The 26,369-nt window shown below is 43.8% G+C and overlaps 1 protein-coding gene across 3 annotated transcripts in view; it reads right to left on the bottom strand.

Annotated features, from left to right (window-relative positions):
• Positions 1-4,648: 4,648 nt before the first annotated feature.
• Positions 4,649-26,369, bottom strand: part of MTMR4 (myotubularin related protein 4) — a 151,555-nt gene continuing 129,834 nt past the window's right edge. For all 3 annotated transcript variants that reach the window (XM_073616546.1, XM_073616544.1, XM_073616545.1), the window contains 4 exons: positions 20,327-21,392; positions 17,311-17,421; positions 15,159-15,247; positions 4,649-8,675 (listed from right to left, as the gene is read on the bottom strand). In XM_073616546.1, coding sequence (XP_073472647.1) covers positions 8,498-8,675; positions 15,159-15,247; positions 17,311-17,421; positions 20,327-21,392 — 1,444 coding nt within the window. In that variant the 3' untranslated portion in view covers positions 4,649-8,497. The remainder of the gene's footprint in view (positions 8,676-15,158; positions 15,248-17,310; positions 17,422-20,326; positions 21,393-26,369) is intronic.

The raw sequence follows: 26,369 nt of genomic DNA on the forward strand, positions 1-26,369 counted from the left end.
TAAGTAGTCCGCCTGCCAATTCTCTACTCCCGGAATGAAGACTGTAGAAAGGCATGGAACATGCCTTTCTGCTCAAGTTAGAATATGGTTCACCTCTCTCTGTGTTGAGAGACTTTTGGTGCCCCCTTGGTGATTGATATAGGCCACAGCTGTGACATTGTCGGACTGAATACTGACAGGGCAATCCCGTAACCTGAAAGTCCAGGCCTTTAGAGCCAGACGTACTGCCTGAATCTCTAAGATATTGATGGGCAAGATTCTTTCGGTTCTTGACCACTGTCCTTGGACAGTTGTCTTTTCTAGTACTGCTCCCCAGCCTGGAAGGCTGACATCTGTTGTTACCACTTTCCAGGTAACTGGTCTGAAGGATTTTCCTTTGAGCAGATTCTGGGTTAATGACCACCAAGTGAAGCCTTGGGCTACTCTTGGGTACAGCCGCATTGGTAAGTCTAAAGCTTGAATTGTTTTGTTCCAAGCAGACAGGATACTGTTTTGCAACAGTCTTGAATGGAACTGGGCATAGGGAACTGCTTCGAATGAAGCTACCATGGTTTCTAGCAACCTTATGCAGAGGTGAATGGAGGGATTGCCATTTGACCTGACCCTCCGCACCAGCTCTCTTATGGAACTGATTTTTGCTCAAGGCAAGAGCACCCTTTCCTGGGCTGTGTCTATGATCAGACCCAAGTACTCCAGCCTTTTTAGCGGTATTAAGGAAGATTTCTCTAGGTTGAGAATCCAACCCAAACTTTTCAGATAGTTGGTTGTAGTGTGTACGCTTTTCTCCAAACGAGTCACCGATTGATCTATAAGAAATAGATTGTCTAGGTACGCTACGACTGTTATGCCCTGTGCCCTTAACCTGGCTAGAGGTGGGGCCAGCACTTTGGTGAACACCCAAGGTGCTGTGGGTAGCCGAAAGGGCAGGGCTACAAATTGGAAATGCTGCTGTTCTAACTCGAACCGCAGAAACTTTTGATGAGCAGGAAATATGGGGACATGCAGATATGCATCCCTGATGTTGATTGATGCCAGAAGTTCTCTTCCTAGGATAGAGACTACAGACCTGATTGTCTCCATGCGAAAGGAGGGGATCTTCAGGAACTGATCTAGCTTTCTTAGATCTAGAATGGGTCTGACGTCTCCATTTGGTTTTGGTACCATGAAAAGATTTGAATAAAACCCCAGACCTTGCTCTTTTGTGGGTTTCTGTATGATCACCCCTTGAGATATTAATCGGTCTAGTGCCTGACACAGAGATTGTTTTTTCTCTGGATCTTTGGGAATGCTTGATCTCAGGAAACGAGATGGTGGAAAGTCCCGAAATTCCAGCTTGTACCCCAGCGTTACCGTGGGGGTGACCCACCTGTCCTGAATTTCCTTTTTCCAAAGTTCTGAAAATTTCAGAAGTCTTCCCCCCACCTTGGTGAGAGGAGTTGTCTCTTCATGATGAGGCTTTAGGATTCTGTTTTGCAGATTCTTTTGAGCCTGGGTCTGACCCTGAGGTTTTCCTCTAGAGTCTGATAGCGGAGGCCGTCGCCACTGCCTAGAGGCGGAAGCCTCTGGCACAGGGGAAAGAGCCTGTTTAAATGAAGGGCGTTTTTTTTTTTATATTTTCTTTTGACTGGTAAAAAAGTACTTTTCCCAGCAGAAATTGTCTTGATATATTTATCCAAGTCTTCTCCAAACAGTCGCTCCCCACAAAAGGGGAACCCAGTTAGAAGGTTTTTACATGGTGTTTTAGCTGACCAATTTTTCAAGCACAGGATTCTGCACATATGTACAAGCATAAGCGTAAGGCGGGATGCCTGGTGAATAGAGTCTTTAATGGCATCTATGGCAAAACATAATGCCTTAGATAGTTCAGCCAAATCCAGAGCATTTTGTGTAGGAAGCTCTGTAAGGGCCTGTTTAAATTGATTCTTTAGGGATTGGCAGGCGCCTATCGCAGCGACTGCGGGCAGAGTGATGGCACCTGCTATGGAAAAAGCAGATTTTAGCAGGGATTCCAACTTCTTTTCTGTTGGATCTTTAAGCATCTGTGCATTGTCTACAGGACAAGTTAAGTTATTATTCACATTGGAAATCGCAGCATCAATTGCTGGTACTGTCCATCTTTTGGAGAATTTTTCCGTCAGAGGATAGAGAATTAAAAACCTCTTAGGAGGGAGAAAATGTTTATCTGGTTTATCCCTTTCCGCAAAAATAAGCTGTTCAAGTAATGCATGTGCAAGAAACGCATGCAAAGGATGGAAAGGTTTTAAAGAACCTAAGGAAGAAGCCAAGTTTTCATGAGACTCTGTTAGAGGCAGCACTGTTCCCCTTGCAAAGCTGAAGCGGGGGAGTGGGACCTAGTACACTTTCTATCCATTTGAATGGAGGATGTGATTAAAGCCGCTAATCTTCTTCTAGACCCTGAAGGAAGGAGGAAAGGGCATCTTTAGTCACGTATACAGGTGCTGAGATGTGTGAGGCAGCTGCACCATCAGTTTGCTCCAATGGCTCACCCTGAATTGCCATAATTGGTAATTCAGGCGAGGATGACAGCATGGAAATACAGCTGGAAATCCCAATCCCTGGGGGTGAAACCTTTACTCTTTTAGCTTTTGTGGTGTCTTTTTTGGCAGGCATAGTTCTAAGTACAAAAACAGAGGCACTATACACATTGCACTAAATCGCTGAAAATAGTCATGACTTTTAAAGCTGCCATAAAGTTCAGCTTAGTGCTGGAAAAAAAGTGTCCTGCCTGTATCAGGAATGCCAGTTTTGCAACCCATACATGTCCCACAGCTCGTATGTCCCTGTGCAGGCAGCTTGTTTCCTCATCAGCAGAGGAGAGACTAACACAGCTGTATTTATCTGCTATTAGCCTGCCGTGCGTCTTTGTGGACGTTTCACAGCACCTGCAATAGGCCCTGCCCCCTCCGAAAAAATTCCGCCCCCTTTTTTATTTAAAATGTTTCCAGCGCTTGCGCGCTTTATTTTTCGGGTCCTATACCCAACACGAGGGGTGGAAGAGCCTCCTGCAGTGAGGCACAGACATGTGTAAAAATACAGCCACAGTAGCAAACTTTAGCGGTAAAATAGCGGGACCTTCCGCATCCCCCACGGTGGGGGGGGGGGTAATGTAAGGGGGGTGCAGCGCTGCTGTCCTCCTAACCCATCAGGGGAAGACAAAAAACATTTTTTGCAGAATCTTTTTACCTTGCAAAATCTCCTGCCACACGCTGTGCAGCCAGACACGGAACTGAGCAAACAGTGAGACAACAGAGTAAGGTATGTGCATAGACTCCATCTAGTGGAGATTTTAAGGCATGACAACATTTTTGCCTTAAATGAAAGAAAATTAATAGATGTTTTTAATATCTAAGTTTTCTTCCCTTACCTTGTCCTCACCGCAGGATTTTGCTGAATTAATAGAAAATCCAACTTTCACCCATCACAACGGGCTAGGTTTAGCAAACCTTCAAGGACTGGGTCCGTAAAAACAGGGTCCAACTGCCTTGGGCCTTGTATAAGCACCCCATCAGGAAGCTTGAGGTAATGTAACAAGACCTAAGCCCTGGGTTCCTGGGGTTCAGCCCTACAAAGAGAAGCATTACAGGCAAAACCTTGTGTTTTGGATACGAGGTCCCAGGTACCATTTTAGGCCTCAGTGGCACTACTGGATGGACCTGGCTTCTTTTTATGGAGGAATTTAAATCCAGCATGGATCCCTCCTGGAGCTCCTCTGAGCACTTCTTCACTCGTGACCAACACCTTAGATACTGGCGAAAAAACTGATGTACTCGTGGAAGGAGGAGGGTTATATAGGGGAGTAAACTTCCTTTCATTGGGTTTACCAGTGTCAACACCTGAAGGTGGCCTATAACCCATTAAGTAATTACTTAAGGCTCTGTGTTCCATGATATACGATAAAGAAAAAAAGGTTTTAGAGTTGTCCCTAGAACAAAAAGGGTAACAGGAAAACTTTAAAGAGGGACACCTATACGCAACAGGTATATCAGGAGGCACCTCTAAACATAATTTCCTGGCTCTCTACACACAGCCTTTGGGTGTCATTAGGCATGTGAGAGATGCCGGTCCTTTTTTGTTGTCAGGACATCCATTTTTGTTACTGGCCCATCCATGTATTCCCAAGACAAAATTGATGGTGTCAAACCAGCAGATTACAACTGAGGTTAAATGATATAAAACAATGTTTTATAGACTGGGTTTAAATCTCTAAACAAGGGAGCGCAATAGCCCCCCCCCCCCCCCCCCCCTTACTAAAACTCTGGAATTTTGACTTTCAGGCTCCCCACATTACCTCCAAAACGTTGAATGAAATTTCACATTTTGTTAAGCAAACACTTGACTATTCTATTATCTTTAAAATACCATGAGAGGGTTTGTTACACTTGGCTTAGACACATGATATGGATATGAGATCTGTTATAAAAGCAATACTTTCCTTCTAGGTAGAATGTGATCCCTTTCTTGTAGTAATTTAATTATTTTCTGTTTATTTCCACTTTAAGGACAGGAACAATGAGGGGAAAGTAGGTATATTCGATGCCAGGCAGATTTCACTTTTCCACATCCACACACAATACAACATTTTTCACCACAAAACACTATGTATATGGAATTGCAAAGACAGCAGACAACTGGTATAACTATCTTTATTTTGAAGTGTTTCACCTTCACAGCACATGTCATGTTGTACACATAATATTTTACAGAGATGTATTCTGACAACATAATGTTTGCTTGACCCATAAATCCAAAAAGTTTGATCTATGGAGCGACCCTGTTGGAACAATCCTCTTCCCAAACACTCAGCTTCAGGGAACGAGGGTAACATACATAATGCGTTTTTCCACAGAACACACAAGTATGGAATATTTCCACATCACAATAAAATATCCTCCTGGGAAGGGAATGTGGCTTGTGTTATTGAAAAGAGGCAGCTAGGACAGAAATACCTTCACTACTTGCATCTTTACACCAGTAATGAAAAGTGATTGTTGTTGGAAGCTTTGATTGGTGTTGCCACTTGATTTAAATCGGTTTTCTCCTTAAAGCAAAACTCCAGTTTTTTTTTTTTTTTTTAAGACCTGAGATGGGTTTGATAGTAATAGGTTTTTTTTGCTGTGTGTCTTTAATTTCCTCTCACTTTTTCTTTCTGGAAAGAGGCAGGACAAGAAATCATCTCCCTTTCCCAACAGGGACCAGACAAAAATAAAAAAAATAACAGAGGTTCCAACCCATCCAACTCTTATAGAAATATTGTTTTATTGTGGTGTGTCATTTTTTATTTTTTATTTAAGACTTTCACCTTCTTGTTCTGTTTGATACCCTTCAAATAGAAGTAAGGAGAAACCTTCCTATTGAGGCAATTAAAGTTTAATTCTTTCTGGGTCTATAGAATTTTTGACTAGAGTTTAATTTTAAATGAAAACCTAAGTGCTAAACTGCATAGGAGATTTTCTGTAATTTTACCTGCTTAACGGAAGATGAACGCTGCCCAGAATAGACCACAGTAGGTTACCCTATAGAGTGCCATTAGGTTATATGCGGGTCAATTTTTGTGTTGTGGTACGAGCAGCTGAAAATTTAGTTTAGTCCTAAAAAAGGTAGTGACTTAGCTCATATGTAATGTGCAAAATATTTGGCTATGCTTACCTCTGTGCCACCAGTCTAGTGGCAGAATGTGCAAAATATTTGGCGATGCTCATTTCTGTGCCTCCATTCTACTGCCTGAAAATTCTGACACCCACTAATTTGCACCTTCAACTACCTCTACTCCTTAGTGGATCCAGGAAAGTCAAACACCCAGGGAGGTCAAGGTGTGGACCCAACAGGTCACATGGTAATTTAAACATTTTTTTAGTGGTTCAAGACATTTCACTCCTTGTACAACTGCCTACCAAAGCTTCACTGATGTATTAGTGGAGCTAGCCTTAAACTGGCCCTATTGTCTAGCCTGGACAGTGGTTGAATCCACTTTGCCAAATGAGAATGCAGTCAGTACAAATCAGACAATAGCATCAATATTCAAGAAGTAAAGGAATAATGTGCAAAGTGCTGTAACCAAGAGAAATGGTCACTTGTCTGACTTCATTAAGCTACAAAAAGCTAAAAATCGGATCGGCTGTTAGTGGTTAACCACACTCTAATACATAACTAACAAAGCCCAAACTATCCAAGTAATATCATTGGCATAAATAGACGGACTGGCAGCATTCCCTACAAAGCAGCAGTTTGTAACATTCACACATACAAAACAGTCATGAGTATAAAAAGGTCCTGTTTATACAGAACTGAAAGTTTGACAATGCAATACATTTTCTGAGTAGAGATCAAACATTTGTTGTGTGTCATGGGCCATTTTAGGCTTAGAAAAGCCTCCCATGTTCTTCAATAAGAAAGGAAAATCAGCTGAGCACAGCCTGATACTCCAACAATTTATCATTCAGTTCTGATTACCTTTAAGAAAAACATGGGTGTGGGTAAGTGAATGTTAAAAACAGCTCCTTTATATAGTAAAGTGTTGCATTTTACCATCATTGGTCCTTTGTCACAGAGCACAGCAGCTGTGTACTTCGGCTGTGATGGAAGCAGTCATTCTCTGATCTCTGCCATATACTAGTACTGTGGCAGCAACACTGTTCACTGAAGCACTGCTTTGCAACTGGTGTACAGCCACTAGAGAGACAGGGAATGGCTTCTTCCATCAAAGTGTAATCTCACGTGTCTTGTTTCAGTATCTTCAACATGGGCTCTGCCAAGAAACTGGGTGGTCAAATTATAAATCCTCTGGTCAAACATTCATGGCAGAACTAGTTTGAACACAATGTTGCCATGTGTGTACTAGTGACTGTATGACAGCGTTCTACTTTAAAGTTCTTTGACATCGTAGCTTATGTAAAAATGGGAATGCTCTACAACCATCTGAAACAAAGACAGTGATGTCAACTATAGATTTAAATGGATGAAGCCATATTAAAACCAGCATACCTCTTTCAATGGATAACACTGCCAGCATTCTCCTCTCTACTCCCAGGAAGCAGTCATGCAAATCAGGTGAGAAGATATTTTCTAACAGACAGTCTACTACACTGAACCATAATGTACCAAAATTGTAAAGCAGATGGGTAAAATAAGTGCTGCATAGACATATTTTATCCAAGTTGGTTCTGGAATAATCTCTTAATCCAGAGTCACTTTAAGAAGACGGCATATAGTGTTCATCTAGACTACTTCCTTTACAATGATTCCACAGACAGCAACCAACTGTTACATCGTTGCCTGGCTTTTTCCCAAGCAGAGAGCAGTTTCTCGCCTTGTTTAGAGACAATCTGACTGCAGTGTGGTACCGGACTTTAAGATTTGAAAGCCGGTGAGTTAATATTTACAAAAAAATGCTCAAGCAATAAATGACACATCATGGCTAATTGTGTAGCAAAGTGGCACTTTACAGATCAATAGTAAAACAAAGTCGATTAACCTAGCATCACAAAACCTTTTGGTATCAACATTTCGTCCCTTCTCTGGGTTACATTGGTTAAGTGCACAAAAATTCAAATAGCAGCATTTAATATGAAGCCCCTCGACAAACACAGGAACAGCCAAGACCTAAAAGTTCAACGGGACACTTTTGTTAACCAATCACTAATCAAGTTTTAAGGATCCAACCCAAGTATAGTCAAATAAGAGACATATGTGAGACAAAACATAAAAAAGATAAACATTATAACACAGAAATGTAGAAGAAGGGGTAGGGGTTGTATTTAAAGCCTCAGAGCTTGAGGCAAATAAGTGGAGAAAAGACTTATACACAAACCCTTTGCAATAAAAAAGGACTCACTACATTTAGCAGCAAGCTCTTCTAAGCAATAAGGGTTAATATTCACAGTTTTGTAGCTACCTGTTACCCTTTTATTTACACATAAATCTTGCATATCAAATGCAAAATCAATTTAACCAGATTTTTGATTTATCTATGAATACGAGATCAAAAGCAGCAGGAGACACAGCTTGACCAGGAGACAGATTTAGGACAAAATAAACATATGGCTAAGACCACCATAACCAGATCTCAATTTAAAAAAAAAAAAGGAAAAAGAAAACCCCTTTAACAAGGACAATGCAGCTTGAATTCTTGTCACCTTTCTTCTCTTGGCTCCTGTTAGGCCACCCGATTGTCTGACCACTTTCCTTTTTAAACCTTCAACAAAAGGAGCTTAATCCTAGCTACGGCAAGAGATATCTGAAACCAAAATCTAAAACCCGAGCTGTCCTTCACAAATCCTACACTTTTGTGTTGGGAACAATCCTGCCAATGTGTAGAAATATAATGCTAAGGTAAGCCGGTGTGTTGCTTACTACCGAAGTATGTGTTCACCGGCATGCAACCATATATTAGTAGTCACGCCATCCCCTCAAAACTTCATCTTGGCTGCAAAGAACTAAAGAAGGAGCTTGAAGCCAGGTCTGTTTTCTTGGTTGGCACTCAGCTTGATGCTGCAGCTAAGGGCTTCTTCAGTTGCTGGGACATTAGCTCCCTAGCACGTGTGACTTGGATATGGTCATAGCAGGTATTGCAAACTAAGACTGGGTCATAGAGCTGTTGGTCAGGAATTGGGAGCTTTAAGTGACAGCAGTCGGCGCAGAAAACATTTCCACAGTTCCTAGAGGAAAGATTAGAGAGGATTAGAACATAGTACACAATTTTATGATTGTTTCACCTTTAATATATACCTTCAAACAATTAAAAAAACTAAACAAAAAGCAATGTCCAAGTAGCTCCTTATGCCATCCTGCTCAAAGTCCAGAAGCTTTCATCTTGAAATCAATACGGTGTTACAGTTCAGGGCTCCCCTATAGAGACTCGTATACCATATATAAATGTTTCTCTCAGTTTTAAAGTGGCCTACAGCCTGATCTGTGTTGCAGCCAAAACTTCCAGGATTGTAAATACAGCCTTATTTCTCCCAAACTCCCAAATTCAACCCAAAAGTTGTTCAAGTTAAAGTTTTGATTTTATGAAAATTTTCACAACTGCTGCAGGAAACACTTAACGACTGCGGAGTGGAAAAACCAAGTTAACATTGTTATTGCCCAAGAAAAGCTCATATAAAAGCATAGGAACTGTACCTGAAAAGATTGATTATGGAACACCTCGCTGGCAGTGCCTGGTTTGGCCATTCCACCTAAATTCAAACAGGCTACTTTCCATTTGAGTTTGGAGGCACTAAATGCACTTAGTCTAGATATTACTTCCTCGAAGAGGTCTCATTGTAACGCAAGTCATATGTAATCGATCAGTACTCTGGCTAAACCTACTCCTGCCCCCATTCTAAGAATATTCTATCTACCCTGTGAAAGAAAAGATGTGTATACTTACCCATTCTGAAGCCGCTCCAGTCCCATCACATGATTAGGTCCCAGCACCAGCTTCAGAGGAAAGGCAGCGACAACAGCTGCAGAACCTGGGCAATGACGCCACCCATAAGCTTAGTATGGGGCAGCTGTTGGCTGTCCCTCCTCTAGACTGAAGCTGGCCTGGAATATAATCATGTGACTGGACTGGAGCGGCTTCAGAATAGGCAAGTATAGGCATCTTTTCTTTTACAGAGTATATAGAATAGTATTAGAATAGGGGGTGGGAGTAGGTTTAGCCTTCGTTAGAATATGACTGGAATTACACTATACTGTACCTGACTTGTTAGACCCATTCACATGTATGCTACATTCAGGTGACTGGATACTGGCAAACTGTTGGACAAGCCCCCAACTTGGGGATACCTCTATAACCCTACACCACTGCATTTGACCTCAGTTTCTTAGCATGTAATGCAGTATTAGCAGTATTACACAGGGACAGAGGGGATGGTGGCCTGTGTCTTGTACGTCAACATATGGAATATACAGGCAAGTCAAAATTCCATTTCTTTTTAACTTAATCATAATCATACAGTACAGGACACGGCTGTATATTTATTAGACCCTGGGACACCCCCCAAGCAGTAAATCAGAAGGATGGACAACAAGGCAAACAGAACCATGCCAGCAGGCCCAACAAAACAGCAAGGGATCAAAGACTCCGAGTGCTGCTGAAAGAACATTATGGCCAAAAGCTGAATGTGAAGAGGCCTGGAAAACATGTGCTATAACTTGGTAAGGAAGCTGAGCAACAGATGCCCGATGGTGTAATACCCAGGGGTACTGGAGGTACCATGGCTTTTACAGAATTATTATAGAGGACTCCCACCCCCCCCCCCACCCAGCAGGTCATCGCGGCCTGCACTAGCTCCTCTTTCTTTTCTTCTGAGGCGGAGCCTGCCGGCTGCTGCTAGGTTGGTTTACAATGTGATTGGCCAGGACACGGGCAGAGGGTGTGGTCAGCGTCTATTTGCATGCACCCAGCCCGATCAGGTGCATTCAGCTACATACCAGAGAGCAGCCTGGAGGGTAAGTCACAACAATTTAGTGTGCTGCTGTGCCACCTGTATATTTGGACTTTAATATCCTTCTCCTTGGATGGGACACAGGTGGGCCAAGGCTAACAAGCTGGCATGATTGAGATGCATTGTGGAAAATGGATGAGGATGACTCTGGGTGGAGAAGAGAGTTACATTGTGGGGATGTAACTCTCATCCCACCCAGAGTCATCCTCATCCATTTTCACAATGCAACTCAATCATCTTCATCTCCACCCAGCATCTACTCCATCCCTCTCTCCACAATGAATCCCCATCCACGCCCGGAACCATCCCTCCAGTCTCCACAATGCATCACCATCCACGCCCAGCACCGTCCCTCCAGTCTCCACAATGCATCCCCATCCACACCCATCACCATCCCTGCAGTCTCCACAATGCATCCCCATCCATGCCCAGCAACATCCCTCCCTCCAGTCTCCACAATGAATCCCCATCCATGCCCAGCATCACCCCTCCCTCCAGTCTCCACAATGCATCCCCACCCATGCCCAGCACCATCCCTCCCCTCCAGTCTCCACAATGCATCCCCATCCACGCCCATCACCATCCCTCCAGTCTCCACAATGCATCCCCATCCATGCCCAGCACCATCCCTCCCTCCAGTCTCCACAATGAATCCCCATCCATGCCCAGCATCAACCCTCCCCTCCAGTCTCCACAATGAATCCCCATCCACGCCCAACACCATCCCTTCCTCCAATCTCCACAATGCATCCCCATCCAGGCCCAGCACCATCCCTCCAGTCTCCACAATGCATCCCCATCCACATCCAGCACCATCCCTCCAGTCTCCACAATGCATTCCCATCCATGCCCAGCACCATCCCTCCATCCAGTCTCCACAATGCATCCACGCCCAGCATCACCCCTTCCTCCAGTCTCCACAATGCATCCCCATCCACGCCCAGCAGCATCCCTCCAGTCTCCACAATGCATCCCTATCCACGCCCAGCACCATCCCTCCCACCCGTCTCCACAATGCATCTCCATCCACGCCCAGCACCATCCCTCCAGTCTCCACAATGCATCCCCATCCACACCCAGCACCATCCCTCCAGTCTCCACAATGCATCCCCATCCACGCCCAGTACCATCCCACCAGTCTCCACAATGCATCCCCATCCACGCCCAGCACCATCCCTCCCTCCAGTCTCCACAATGCATCCCCATCCACGCCCAGCACCACCCCTCCCTCCAGTCTCCACAATGCATCCCTATCCACGCCCAGCACCATCCCTCCCTCCAGTCTCCACAATGCATCCCCATCCATGCCCAGCACGATCCCTCCCTCGTCTCCACAATGCATCCCCATCCATGCCCACCACCATCCCTCCCTTGTCTCCACAATGCATCCCCATCTATGCCCACCACCATCCCTCCCTGCAGTCTCCACAATCCATCCCCATCCATGCCCACCACCATCCCTCCAGTCTCCACAATGCATCCCCATCCACACCCAGCACCATCCCTCCCTCCAGTCTCCACAATGCATCCCCATCCATGCCCAGCACCATTCCTCCCTCCAGTCTCCACAATGCATCCCCATCCACGCCCAGCACCATTCCTCCCTCCAGTCTCCACAATGCATCCCCATCCACGCCCAGCACCATTCCTCCCTCCAGTCTCCACAATGCATCCCCATTTATCCATCCCTCCAGTCTCCACAATGCATCCCCATCCATGCCCAGCACGATCCCTCCCTCGTCTCCACAATGCATCCCCATCCATGCCCACCACCATCCCTCCCTTGTCTCCACAATGCATCCCCATCTATGCCCACCACCATCCCTCCCTGCAGTCTCCACAATCCATCCCCATCCATGCCCACCACCATCCCTCCAGTCTCCACAATGCATCCCCATCCACACCCAGCACCATCCCTCCCTCCAGTCTCCACAATGCATCCCCATCCATGCCCAGCACCATTCCTCCCTCCAGTCTCCACAATTCATCCCCATCCACGCCCAGCACCATTCCTCCCTCCAGTCTCCACAATGCATCCCCATCCACGCCCAGCACCATTCCTCCCTCCAGTCTCCACAATGCATCCCCATTTATCCATCCCTCCAGTCTCCAAAATGCATCTCCATTCACGCCCAGCACCATCCCTCCCTCCAGTCTCCACAATGCATCCCCATCCATGCCCACCACTATCCCGCCCTCCAGTCTTCACAATCCACGCCCACCACCATCCCTCCAGTCTCCACAATGCATCCCCATCCATGCCCAGCACCATCCCTCCCTCCAGTCTCCACAATGCATCCCCATCCACGCCCAGCACCATTCCTCCCTCCAGTCTCCACAGTGCATCCCCATCCATCCATCCCTACAGTCTCCACAATGCATCCCCATCCATGCCCAGCACCATCCCTCCCTCCAGTCTCCACAATGCATCCCCATCCATGCCCACCACCATCCCCCCTCCAGTCTCCACAATGCATCCCCATCCACACCCAGCACCATCCATCCCTCCAATCTATATCAAGTTGTAAGAGTGTTAAAATAAAAGTGGGTGCATCAAAGGACTCAGTGGGATGGCCAGAGGGCGAATTCAGTGGGACGGCCAATGGGTGGGCCCTGAGGAATGTTGGTGGTCAGGCCGCGGGGGGCCCAGGCCTAAAGGGGTGTAAGGGGCCCCAAAATTTCTGAAGGCTGCCCTGCTGAGTGGTTTGTAAGGTCTGACAGCAGCATTCATGATGGACTGAAGGGAGGATAGTCTATTTAAAAGGTAAGCTAATGAGGGGGGTGTTGCAGTAGTCAAGGTGAGACATAACCAGGGAGTGGATTAGGAGCTTTGTGGTGTCATTGGTTAGGAAGGGGCATATTCTGGAGATGTGGAGGTTGAGGAGGCAAGCTTTGGAAAGTGATTGGAAGAGTTCAGAGTCCAGGAAAACACCTAGAACCCTGGCATGCCACCCTACAGAGAATAGTTTTGGGTGCAAGACCACTTTGTCCTTGAAAAGAATTAGAAAGTGCTCATTACACTACAAGCAACAGTGTGGTGCTGCTCCTTCAATGTCCAATCACAGACTGGGGGAGGGATGTAATCAAGGTTCATTTAAAAAGCAGTGGGGGGAAAAAAAAGTCAAATTTGGCTATGTGGCAAGGGTGTGTAAATCTGAGGACTGGAAGGAAAGAAATAAAAATCCATTGGCAGGTCAAACAGCTCCAATTAGGTTTTCAACTGTGTATTTAGCAGTTTGTGTGGGAGTTCAACTTAACACATCTGCCTGCTAGTGGAGAAAATATGAAAAGGAATTACAATGTTAAAAAAACATCTTGTCAGCATTGGGGTGGAACTGTGACCTGTGCGTAGCTATCAAACAGCAGAAGGTGCAAGAAAAGGTAAGAATATATCTAACCCTGAAGCAAGTGTGCAGAAAAAAAAACTCCTAAAAACAAGAACAGAAAAGCTTTCAGCTTTGCATAAACATTTGGAGGGAAAGAATGTGTTACAATGTACAAACAGACAGAACTGCAGAGGTTTTGCATGTGTAAACATTCCAGGTTGTATTATTCCTAGTTTATTAGAGTTATCAAATGTACTAAAGTCGTGTATTAAAATTAGCATAAACAGGTCATGTTTAACTTTGTTCCCTGCGCAGGTTGTGTTAACACAACATGGAATTTGACCAGGGATGCTGAACTTTCACATAGGATAATGTTTACCGAGGAAAGCCATGATGGAGGATCTGTGCAAGTACCTGGCACAGCAAGCCCAGTAGTGAAATAAAGGGGCAAAAGTAAGCCAGTTCCTGCACATAAACAGCCCTGAGGAATATTGGTGGTCAGGCCACGGGGGGCCCAGGCCTAAAGGGGTGAAGTGAGGATCAACACAAAGTATAAAGCCGACCATACATGGATCGTCCGAATTTTCAATTAATTTATGGGCAGCAAGGTTGTACAGAAGTTGATCCAACTATCGACTTCCGTACAACCGCTGTCGGATTTTCCCCACTTGATCTGTGCTGCAGGCTTTAGCCTACAATCTTATCAGTGTATTCTGGCAGCAAGGGAAGTCTTCCTGTTGTCAGAAAATAGCTCGGGGGGGGGATTCCCCCATCCTCAATTTTTCCCATTCAACCTGCTGGTTAAATGGGGGGAACAAAAAAAAACAAAAGAAAAAAACAACTTATCGATGGCCAACTTTACAAAAAACACATTATGCGGTCCAATATGAGTATAGCAGCATAGTGTGGTAAACATACCTACCTGCCAGGGCTCTCTTTCTGTTTAAACAATGAAGTCCACAGCCACATGGTTCCATCCTGAGTTATTGTAGGAGAGAGTATACACTGCACTATGCGGCCCAAAAGACCAAAACAGCACTCCCTCTTGTGCCACTAGGCACTGTTTAAGATCTTTGGGACCAGCACCCCCTAGTGCCACAGGAGGGAACTGGTCCAAACAGTCATAAGACACTGCTTCCTAATACAGGCAGCTTTCCTCTAAGCCAGTGAAACATTACATATTAACTGCATTTTTGTATGAATTTAAATAGGGTCAGGGGTGAGCAGCAAAACATTTCATAATCTTTGTACTGGGTACACAAACACAAATCACTCCCAAGGATTATAGAATAAGACACTCTAGCATAAAACAAACATTTACTTGGACTCCATTGGACATGGAATTTCTATACATCAGAAAATTCAAACAATTATCTACCTGCAGTGATGTCTTCTCTTAGCCAACCAAAATTCACAGTCACAGTTGAAACAATGTGAAGCCATGTGATCAGGTACCCATCTTGTAACCTTTATGTAGAGAAATAGATTTCAGTCCACCTACCATCACTGGAAAGATTTATACAAAACTACTGCAAATATTATAATAAATGTTATATTTGTAGTTGAAGACCTAACGGCACTAACATTAAAGTGATTGTAAAGGACCGTTTTTTTTTTTAAGTAACAAACATGTCATACTTACCTCCACTGTGCAGCTCGTTTTGCACAGAGTGGTCCCGATCCTCGACTTCAGTGGTTCCCCCGGCGTCTCTCATGGCTCCTCCCCGCATCAGATAACCCCCTAGGAGAAGCGCTCTCCTGAGGGGGTTACCTTGCGGGCGCGTTCCCAAGACCAGTATTTGTGCCAACAGACACCAATGCCGGACTCGGCCCCACCCCCCACGTAAATGGATTTTATTGACAGCATCGGGAGCCAGTGGCTGCGCTGCTATCAATCTTTCCAATCAAGAGCCGGGACCCCATTTAGAGAGGGACAGCGCATTCCCGCCGAACAGATGAACGGGCTCAGGTAAGTAAAACGGGACAGAAGTGACAGAAGTTTTTTCACCTTGATGCATAATATGCATTAAGGTGAAAAAACACAAGGGTTTACAACCCCTTTAAAGCAATTTCCTTTGCACTTTTTCATATCCAGATACACTATATTACCAAAAGTATTGGGACACCTGCCTTTACACGCACATGAACATCTAATGGCATCTCAGTCTAATGCCCCGTACACACGGTCGGATTTTCCGACGGAAAATGTGTGATAGGACCTTGTTGTCGGAAATTCTGACCGTGTGTAGGCTCCATCACACATTTTCCATCGGACTTTCCGACACACAAAGTTTGAGAGCAGGCTATAAAATTTTCCGACAACAAAATCTGTTGTCAGAATTTCCGATCGTGTGTACACAAATCCGACGGACAAAGTGCCACGCATGCTCAGAATAAAGAGATGAAAGCTATTGGCTACTGCCCCGTTTAGAGTCCCGACATATGTGTTTTACGTCACAGCGTTCAGAACGATCGGATTTTCCGACAACTTTGTGTGACCGTGTGTATGCAAGACAAGTTTGAGCCAACATCCGTCGGAAAAAATCCTAGGATTTTGTTGTCGGAATGTCCGATCAATGTCCGACCGTGTGTACGGGGCATTAGTCCGTAGGGTTCAAAATTGAGTTGGACCACCCTTTGCAGCTATAACAGCTTCATCTCTTCTGGGAAGAGTGTCCACAAGGTTTAGGTGTGTGCCTATGATAATGTTGACCAGTCTTCCAGAAGCACGTTTGTGAGGTCAGGCACTGATGTTGGACGAGAAGGCCTGGGTCGTAGTCTCCGCTCTAATTCATCCCAAAGGTGTTCGATCAGGTTGAGGTCAGGACTCTGTACAGGCCAGTCAAGTTCCTCCACCCGAAACTCGCTCATCCATGTCTTTATGGACCTTGCTTTGTGCACTGGTCCAAATCATTTGGTGGAGGGGGATTATGGTGTGGGGTTGTTTTTCAGGGATTGGGCTTGGCCCCTTAGTTCCAGTGAAGGGAAATCTAAAGGCGACAGCATACCAAGACATTCTGGACAATTTCATGCTCCCAACTTTGTGGGAACAGTTTGGGGATGGCCTCTTCCTGTTCCAACATGGCTGTGCACCAGTGTGCAAAGCAAGGTTCATAAAGACATGGATGAGCGAGTTTGGGGTGGACCTCAACCTCAACCCAATAGAACACCTTTGGCATGGATTAGAGCGGAGACTGCAAGTCAGGCCTTCTCGTCCACATCAGTGCCTGACCTCACAAATGCACTTCTGGAAGAATGGTCAAACATTCTCATAGACACACTCCTAAACCTTGTGGACAGCCTTCTCAGAAGAGTTGAAGCTGTTATTGCTGCAAAGGGTGGGCCAACTCAATATTGAACCCCACTGACCAAGACTGGGATGCCATTTAAGTTCATGTGCGTGTAAAGGCAGGCGGCCCAATACTCTTGGTAATATAGTGTATATTAGTTCACACAAAGAAAAACATTAAACATTTGTTTTCCGATTCAGAGGTCTGCATTAAAAAAGGTCCCCCTAAATGACTTCTTACCTCAGTTTCTTTCTTATCCACTGGCTCCCAGCTGGCCTCTGAAAGTCTGTCCTCGCTTTTATCAGAGTACAGGTCATCCATATCGCTACCATCTGATTCTTTTACACAGGTCTGTTAACACACAAAGACAGATGAATGTGTAAAATGTGTTAACATTAAACCATCATACAAAACGTACTGCCACTAGATGGGTCATTTAAAATGTGGCTTCCAAAACAACTTTAATGCCCTACTCCAGGCTAAAACTATTTTCTTCACTAACCCTCATTTCCAACCCATGGCACCAATACTTTTTTCCTCCTTGCCTTGTGAAAGAAGTTGCCTTCACGCCACTAGTTCTGGGAGGTTGGGGCACTGATCTAGTCCTGAGTGCCCCCCCTCCCGATATTGCTGGTCCTCTGATTATATCATCCTCTTCTGAATCCTATAAGAACCCGACCACTGCACATCCATAATGCAGGTACTGATGTGGAAACTCAAAGGAGGACCCTTCCAGGAAGTAAAGAAAAGAGGAAAAGGGCTCTGGGCTGGATCATCCCATCAGGATGATCCAGCCCAGAGAGGGGAGGAAGGTTGGGGGATTGAGACCGATCGCAGAGTGGGGCTTTATTGAAAAAGCCTGATTGTAATTCCAAAAACACAGTATGCAAATTGTGCTGCTCAGTTTTTAACTACAACAAAACAACGTAAAGATGGTGGATTTATAAAAAAGGTTCATAGCTCACACCTAGGCATTCAATTCAAACAGACTAAACTACATTAGACTTTGCTTTTCAGTGTTTCCAATTTCACGATCAGCTTACAGAATCATTACTGCACTGAAAGCAATTTTAAATTAGACTGGGTCTTAAAGTAAACCTGTGGCCAGGCTATGGTTATTTATGTATTTGCACATTCTTACTAAGCAGTGAACAAACTAAATGACAAGCCCTAACTGACCTGTGTAGCTGCAGACACTTGAGAAACATATCCTCAAATTTAACAACAGATTAGGGAAGGGTTGGTTTTGGATACAGTAGGGAAGGTTGAGAACCCCGGTCAGGTTTTCTTTAGTTGTCTTAGTACCTGCTTGGGAGATTCCCCCTTTTGAATTGTCTTGGTGACCATTTAACACTAATAGGAAGTGATGGCAAATCCAGAATTCTGCTATTGTTGCTGGAACAAATTTCAATGGGGGCACCCACTGTGGTACTACTACCTAAAACAGGTTTTTTTCTTAATTTAGAGAGATCTTCTCTCACTTACTGTTGTGTTAACAGGACAGGGAATGGAGGAAAACTACCCTAGTAGGCACAAATGGAAAAAAAAAAAAAACTGACATCGGTTCTAAACATATTGAACTGACAAATATGACTTCACTCGTAGTAAGTCTTTGAGCCAGCACAAGCACACTGAGCATCCCCACCTACAAACTGCCCCATTTCACACTTACAGGCTTAGCCGTAAAGATGGGGTTCTAACTATTTGCTAAGATCTACAAAACCAAAAACGTTTTGGCTTTAGATATACTTTAAAGTAGATGTAAACCCTCTCCTATACCCAGTGAAGTGAACAGTCTCCAATGATACACAGAGGTGAAACAAATCATCCTACATACGTTTTACCTGTATATCTGCTGCCTTTCCCTTTCTACACCCTTTAGAAAGTGCACATGGTGTTACAAATCTTTCTTCCTGTTTCAGCAGTGGGTGTGGAGTCTGAGAATACACTGTGTGAAAGCTGATTGGAGGAAAGGCACACACACACACACACACACACACACACACACACACACACACACACACACACACACACACACACACACACACGTAGAGGAACAAAGAAACTTGCTGAGCTACAGTCTGAATAGACAAGCTTTCTTCTTATCGATCTCTAAGTTCCCTCCCCAACACAAAATTTCCAGCTGCTTTTTATCTCCTGTGTTGGGGAACTTTTCAGAAGTTATCATGCTGATAACAGAGGAGCTGAGCAGCAGAAAGACACAGGACTTAGAGCTTTGGAGAGAGATAAGTAAACCCTACAGATAGATGTGCCCAGGTCGGATTTCATGAATGGGGTTAACAACCACTTTAAGGGCTCAAGTAGTCAGGAATGAGTCACATAAGTGAGTCAGATGCAGTATATTTTCAGATGCTTCTAAATTGCCTTGATGTTGCACAAGCAGTTGCTTTCAGCTTTTTGTGCATGCACACAGACTTATGGAGACGAACTGCAGGTCAGTCTGCAGCATAAGCCTCAAGTGAACAGTAAGGAAGCGGCCTAGATCTAAGAATGTGGTCATAACTGATATGATCTCTCCTTTAAACAGCTACTAAACCCAGGACCCTGCATTCACTATATCTGGTCTCCCACAGTACACAGAACATGGAAATGCAATTATTTTAGTAAATATAAACTACTAAATAACAAGACTGCTGATGAGAAAACGTATTTCTATCAGTGTCTGGCTGAGCACTGGTTAAAGCTTGTTGGATGAGTTGTAATTCTAATCTGATTGTCCTATGAGGCTGCATGACCCCTGACCGTGTGTCTGGACAGTGCCGATTGGCCCTGAGCTAATCACATGCACCCTCCCAAGGAGAAAAAAAAAACCTCTAGCAATACACACCAAACTGAACATGTGCAGAGTGACTTGGTCTTATCAGGAGATGGATTGGGGACTGTCGAAGAAGGGGAGGGTCAGAGAAGCCCTTAGGTTCAACAGTGAGTATAACAAGCATGCTTTACTGCATATACAGACTGATTTTACTGTTGTGTGTTTAGTAACACTAAGTCATATTTTGATATTACCAGCAGCTGATTTACATGAGGAAATAAAACAAATGTCATTTGGGCAGCCAAGGTAAATGTCAGAGAATGATAAATCTGAGAGGATAAATAATGTAAAGATACATAGAAAGGTGTGTGGCTGGATGAATGGGTGTCATGATTGTGATGGCTAATCGTTTAGTTATCAAAAGTTGACATGTGGAAATGCCCGGTTTGCATGCATTTAAATTCATAGAAAAGAACTTACAAAGTCATCTTCATAGTCAGTTTCTGGTTCAGGTGGTGGAGCACAATACTGCCGAATTTCCAGCTGTAATTGCAGTTCCCACACCTGCCTTCGGAGCAGGTCAACTTCTTGTTTGTAGCTAGCCTCCATTTGCCGCAACCGCTGTTGTACTACATCATTCGGAATAGGCAAACCATCATCATCTTGGTACATGAGAGGTGCAGGTGAAGGACAAGCCAAAGGAAAGAATCGTCCGGTATGAAATGGCCTAGGGTGACATGTCACAGACCCTCTACAGCTTCTTACAGAGGGGCCAGAACAGTGCAAAGAGGGACGGAAATGGTAGGAAACCTTTGCAGCATCTCTGGAACTGTATGAGCCAGCAGTATGTCTCCCATGTTTGCTATGGAGACTCCTTGTGGAATAGTCATATGACAAAGGATGATGAAGTACAGTCTCACCAATGGGTACTGACTTCATCATTCCTTTTAAACTGTCCCAATTTGATGCCAACAAAGAAATGTCACTTCTTGGAATTTGGCAGATCGCTTTTTTGTCAGTCCTACATGTGTCCTTTGTTAGTTTCCCAGGCTTGTTCTCTTTACATGAAGAGTTATTGGTAGACACGTCACCCTCTGACCTCTGACAGGGAAGATGTGTCAAGTTGGGGCTTGTGTGTTGATCCTGATCGGTAACCGTATTTGTATTTTGTTCCAGTATGTCAGTTTTATTTTCTAGTGCAGGATTATCACTGTCACATTCTGAGTTGGTTGACTTGGTTTCTGTATCCGATGAAGTATCATATCCGTTCAGCTGAACATTCTCTTTACTTTCTTTAAATTCTTTGTTCTCCTCTTCGTTCTGGTTGTCTTTATGGAGCTCTTGATCTACCTCTTCTTCCTTTCTTTCACCATCCTTCTGCTGCAGAACACCCAGACTTCCCGCTTCACCCTCTTCAGCATTATTGCAATGAGAGTCTAAGCTAGATTGATGTTTATTTAGGTTTGGGTCACTTGAAGTACGTGTCAGTATTCCTCCGCTATCACATACAGTTGCAAGATTCTCCATTGAACGAGTTTTAGGTAATCTAAAAGGGAGTACATAAAAATTCAGTACTGAAGGACCATTAAACATAAAATTATAATACATTTTGTATAAAGTAAGGCTCTTAACACCAATAAATAGGATTGTAAATGTAACTTGCTTATCAAAATACTAAAGAGAGAGTCCAATACAAAAGTTCCAACACTGTGGAAACAAAAAAATAGAAACAGTCAATTCTTCCACAATTCCTCTTGGACTGTGCACCCGACCATCACCACGTACAAAATGTGCACTCACCTCAATACCATAAAAATACTGGATGAACCCTCTTGCACACTACTATACCCTTTCTAGCAAACTTTGTGATAAAAAATAAATAAATAAAATTGGGATATTTAGTTCACACATATTGCAATACGGGTTCAAGCTGGCCAACTGCCTCAAAGTAATCCTTATGGCCAGTCCTACTGTGCTACTGTGGACACAATGCAAACAGACAGAAAATGGGGAGAGCTACAAGGTTTAGCTATTGGGATCTGAGCACAGGTATGTCTTGTGTCACCTTAATGCCATGACGTCTAAGCAAAGGTCATACCCTGCTTGTTTAACAGATGGAAGATGTCATTCAGAGAGCACGTAGTCCCCAATGGCAAATGGTCATTCCCCGCAGTGTCTTACCACAGCTCCATAGTCAGCCACACATGCCAAAGAGAATGCTTCATAGTGTAGTATTTTATTGAATCTAAATTTAAAAGAATCCATTAAATCTATTGCTTAAAACCTCATAAGATGCAAATACTCACCACATGTTCAAGTACCCTGGATCGGCACTAGTATGTACAGCTTGCTTTATAGAAGCGCTCCTCCACGCCTCACTGGAGTCAGGCGTGCGTTTCATGAAACTGGAAGTTCAGGCCTGGATGTGACGTCAATAAAAGGACCGGAAGTGACGGCAATGGTCCCGCGTTTCACTGTCGTGGCCAAATTCGGTTTTATGCAATGGATTCATAAACACTATGCTATAAAAGAATTCTCGTTGGCGTGTGTGACTATGGAGAGGTGGTAAGGCACTGTGGGAAAGAATCATTTGCCATTGGGGACTACGTACTCTGAATGACATCTTCCACCTGTTAAACAAGGTGAGTTCGCATTTTTTATGTAGCCATGGTTGGGTGCACAAACCAAGAAGAATTGTGAAGGAAATTATTGTTTTTTTTTGTCTACACAATGTTGGGACTTTAGGTTGGGTATTTTTTTTAGCCAGTTACATTTACAATCCTATTTATTGGTGTTTTAGCCTTACTTTAATGTATACTTATAGGTGTTCTGATACACTAAAGGGGCAGCTTCATATATTTTGGATTTTTTTTAGTTATTAATTTAAAAAAAAAAAAATTCAATTAAGGTAGGCGCCTTTAACGTCGTTCGACATTTTGGATAAAGCTTTATGTGGGCCGCAAGTGACCAACTGGTTAGCACCTCCACCCAGAAGCACTAGGGTTGCCTGTTTGGATCCCAACCCTGACACTACCTGCCTGGAGTTTGCATGTTCTCCCTGTACCTGTTTGCGTTTCCTCCAGGTACTCTGGTTTCCTCTCACACTCCAAAGACGTGATGGTAGGTCAATTGACTCCTGTCTAAATTGGCCCTAGTATGTGTGCGATATGAATGTGGGTTAGGGAGCTTAGACTGTTAGCTCCTTGAAGGCAGGGACTGATATGAATGTATAATATATACACAGTATGTGAAGTGCTGAGTAAAATGACAGTGCTATATAAGTACCTATAATGAATAAAAATAAATATAAAATATGACATTTTATGATATTAAAGATGAATATGAAAATATTTTGAGAGATCAATAGATTTAAGGCGGAAAAATATGGCAAATTTGTTTTAAACAAATTTATCTGGCCGTTCAAGACCAAAACTACTTTGGTGTTCTGCGTTTTGGCCAAGGCCTGGTGTAATGCCCTGTACACACGATCGGACATTCTGACATCAAAATCCATCGGATTTTTTCCAACAGATGTTGGCTCAAACTTGTATACACACGGTCACACAAAGTTGGTCGGAAATTCCGAACGTCAAGAACGCGTGACGTACAACACGTACGACAAGCCAAGAAAAATGAAATTCAATAACCAGTGCTGCTCTTATGCTTGATTCCGAGCATGCATGGCACTTTGTGCGTTGGAATTGTGTACACACGATCGGAATTTCCGACAACGGATTTAGTTGTCGAAAATTTTATAGCCAGCTCTCAAATTTTGTGTGTCGGAAATTCCTATGGAAAATGTGTGATGGAGCCTATACACGGTCGGAATTTCCGACAACAAGGTCCTATCACACATTTTCCATCGGAAAATCCTATCGTTTTTTCCGGGCATATATGAGTGATTTACGTGTGTTTTACACGTGTTCCTAGCCGTGTTGCCAATGACTTCTATTAGGTTGTGCGTTTTTGCTTGAGTTTTCTTAAAGTACATCAAGATTTGGCATGCAGGACTTTTGGTGCGCTTTCAGAAAACTCGGCAGAAAAGCGCAAACTAAAACAGAAGTCAATGGGACCGTGGATAAAAGAAAAAAAAAAAAAACAAAGTGTGGAAAAACACACATTAATCACTCATACACCCATGCTGCAGTCAGAATGCAGCACACCAGTGTGAACCTGGCCTTAGGTTTGCTTCACACAGGCTTCAGCTTGGATGACAGAAGCCTATCCTGCTTCTAACACTGTTTTACTTCCTCCGTCAGCTCATGCCCCACAGCTATTACCTTTTGCATCAATTGACCCTTCCTTTTTAGATTGTAAGCTCTAATGAGCAGGGCCCTCTAATTCCTCTTGTACCAAATTGTAATGTAACTGTAATGTCTGCCTTTATTTTGTTAAGCTCTGCGCAAACTGTTGGCGCTATATAAAACCTGTATAATAATAATAACAGCAGTGTGATAAGCAAGCTTTTTTAACGCATAAGCAGAACTTTCAGCAAGCTTTATGAAGCCTTTAAAATATATATATACACACACACACACACAATGGATTAAAAAAAAGGTCTACGCACCCCTGTTACAATGTCAGGTTTCTGTGATGTAAAAAAAAAACCTATAAACTGTACAACTCAATGGAAAAACAAACTGAAATCTTTTAGGCGGGAGAGGGAGTAAAAATAAAAAACAAAAATAATGTGGTTGCATAAGTGTGCACACCCTCTTATAATTGGCGATGTAGCTGTGTTCAAAATTAAGCAATCACATTCAAACTCATGTTAAATAGGAGTCAGTATACACCCACCATCATTTAAAGTGCCTCTGATTAACTCTAAATAAAGTTCAGCTGTTCTAGTAGGTCTTTCCTGACTTTGTCTTAGTCACATCCTACAGCAAAAGCCATGGTCCGCAGAGTTTCCAAAGCATCAGAAGGATCTTATTGTTAAAATGTATCAGTCAGGAGAAGGGTACAAAAGAATTTCCAAGGCATTAGATATACCATGGAACACAGTGAAGACAGTCATCAAGTGGAGAAAATATGGCACAACAGTGAAATTACTTAGAATTGGACGTCCCTCCAAAATTGATGAGAAGACGAGAAGAAAACTGGTCAGGGAGGCTGCCAAGAGGCCCTACAGCAACATTAAAGGAGCTGCAGGAATATCTGGCAAGTATTGGCTGTGTGGTACATGTGACAACAATCTCCTGTATTCTTCATATGTCTGGGCTATGGGGTAGAATGGCAAAACAGAAGCATTTTCTTACCAAGAAAAAAATCCAAGCCCAGCTAAATTTTGCAAAAACACATCTGAAGTCTCCCAAAAGCATGTGGGAAAATGTGTTATGATCTGATGAAACCAAGGTAAACTTTATTCCAAAAGATATGTTTGGCACAAAAACACTGCACATCAGCAAAAGAACACCATACCCACAGTGAAGCATGGTGGTGGCATCATCATGCTTTGGGTTGGTTTTTCTTCAGCTGGAACAGGGGCCTTAAGGTAGAGGGAATTATTAACAGTTCCAAATACCAGTCAATATTGGCATAAAACCTTCAGACTTGTACTAGTAAGCTGAACATGAAGAGGAACTTCATCTTTCAGCATGACAAAGACCCAAAACATACATCCAAATCAAGGAATGGCTTGACCAGAAGATTAAAGTTTTGGAATGGCCCACCCAGAGCCCAGACCTGAAGCCGATTGAAAATCTGTGGGGTGATCTGAAGAGGGCTGTGCACAGGAGATGCCCTCACAATCTGACAGATTTGGAGTGTTTTTGCAAAGAAGAGTGGGCAAATATTGCCAAGTCAAGATGTGCCATGCTGATACTCATACCCAAAAAGACAGTGCTGTAATAAAATGAAAAAGGTGCTTCAACAAAGTATTAGTTTAACCACTTGCCGACAGCTGAACGTCCATGGACGTCCTGGGCTTTATGGTGGTATATCTGAATGATGCCTGAAGCTACAGGCATCATTCAGATATTGGCGTTTTCAGCCAGCGATTTCCTACACCATAAGAACGATCATAGCGGCTGGTCAACCGCTAGATCATTTTTAAGTGCGGCGAGAGGGGACGTCCCCCCACCTCCTGCTGCCCTCTGATGCTTCTATCGACTCACCTCTGCGATCGGTGAGTCGGAGAATGGATCTGCCGACCCCGGATGTCCACCATAGAGATTTCCGGCGGACCAGATGGTCGCGGGAGCCTCTATGATCGGAGGTCGGGCGCGATGTTATGACGTCACGCCCGGCATCTGCATTCAAAAAAACGGCGCTGCCTCGGCTGGGAAGCTGTGATCGTTTTTCTTTTTATTATTTTAGGCTTCCCAGCCTAGAGGTGAGATGTGGGGTCTTAATGACCCCATATCTCACTGTAAAGAGGTCCTGTCATGCCATATTCCTATTACAAGGGATTCCTTGTATCAGGAATAAAAGTGATCTTCCCCAATGCTCTAAAACATGTACTGGTCACCCCCATACTTAAAAAGCCACCCTTGGACCCTACCAATCTTAACAACCTACGCCC

Source organism: Aquarana catesbeiana, linkage group LG02 (genome assembly GCF_042186555.1).
Source record: "Aquarana catesbeiana isolate 2022-GZ linkage group LG02, ASM4218655v1, whole genome shotgun sequence".
NCBI classification, from domain to species: domain Eukaryota; kingdom Metazoa; phylum Chordata; class Amphibia; order Anura; family Ranidae; genus Aquarana; species Aquarana catesbeiana.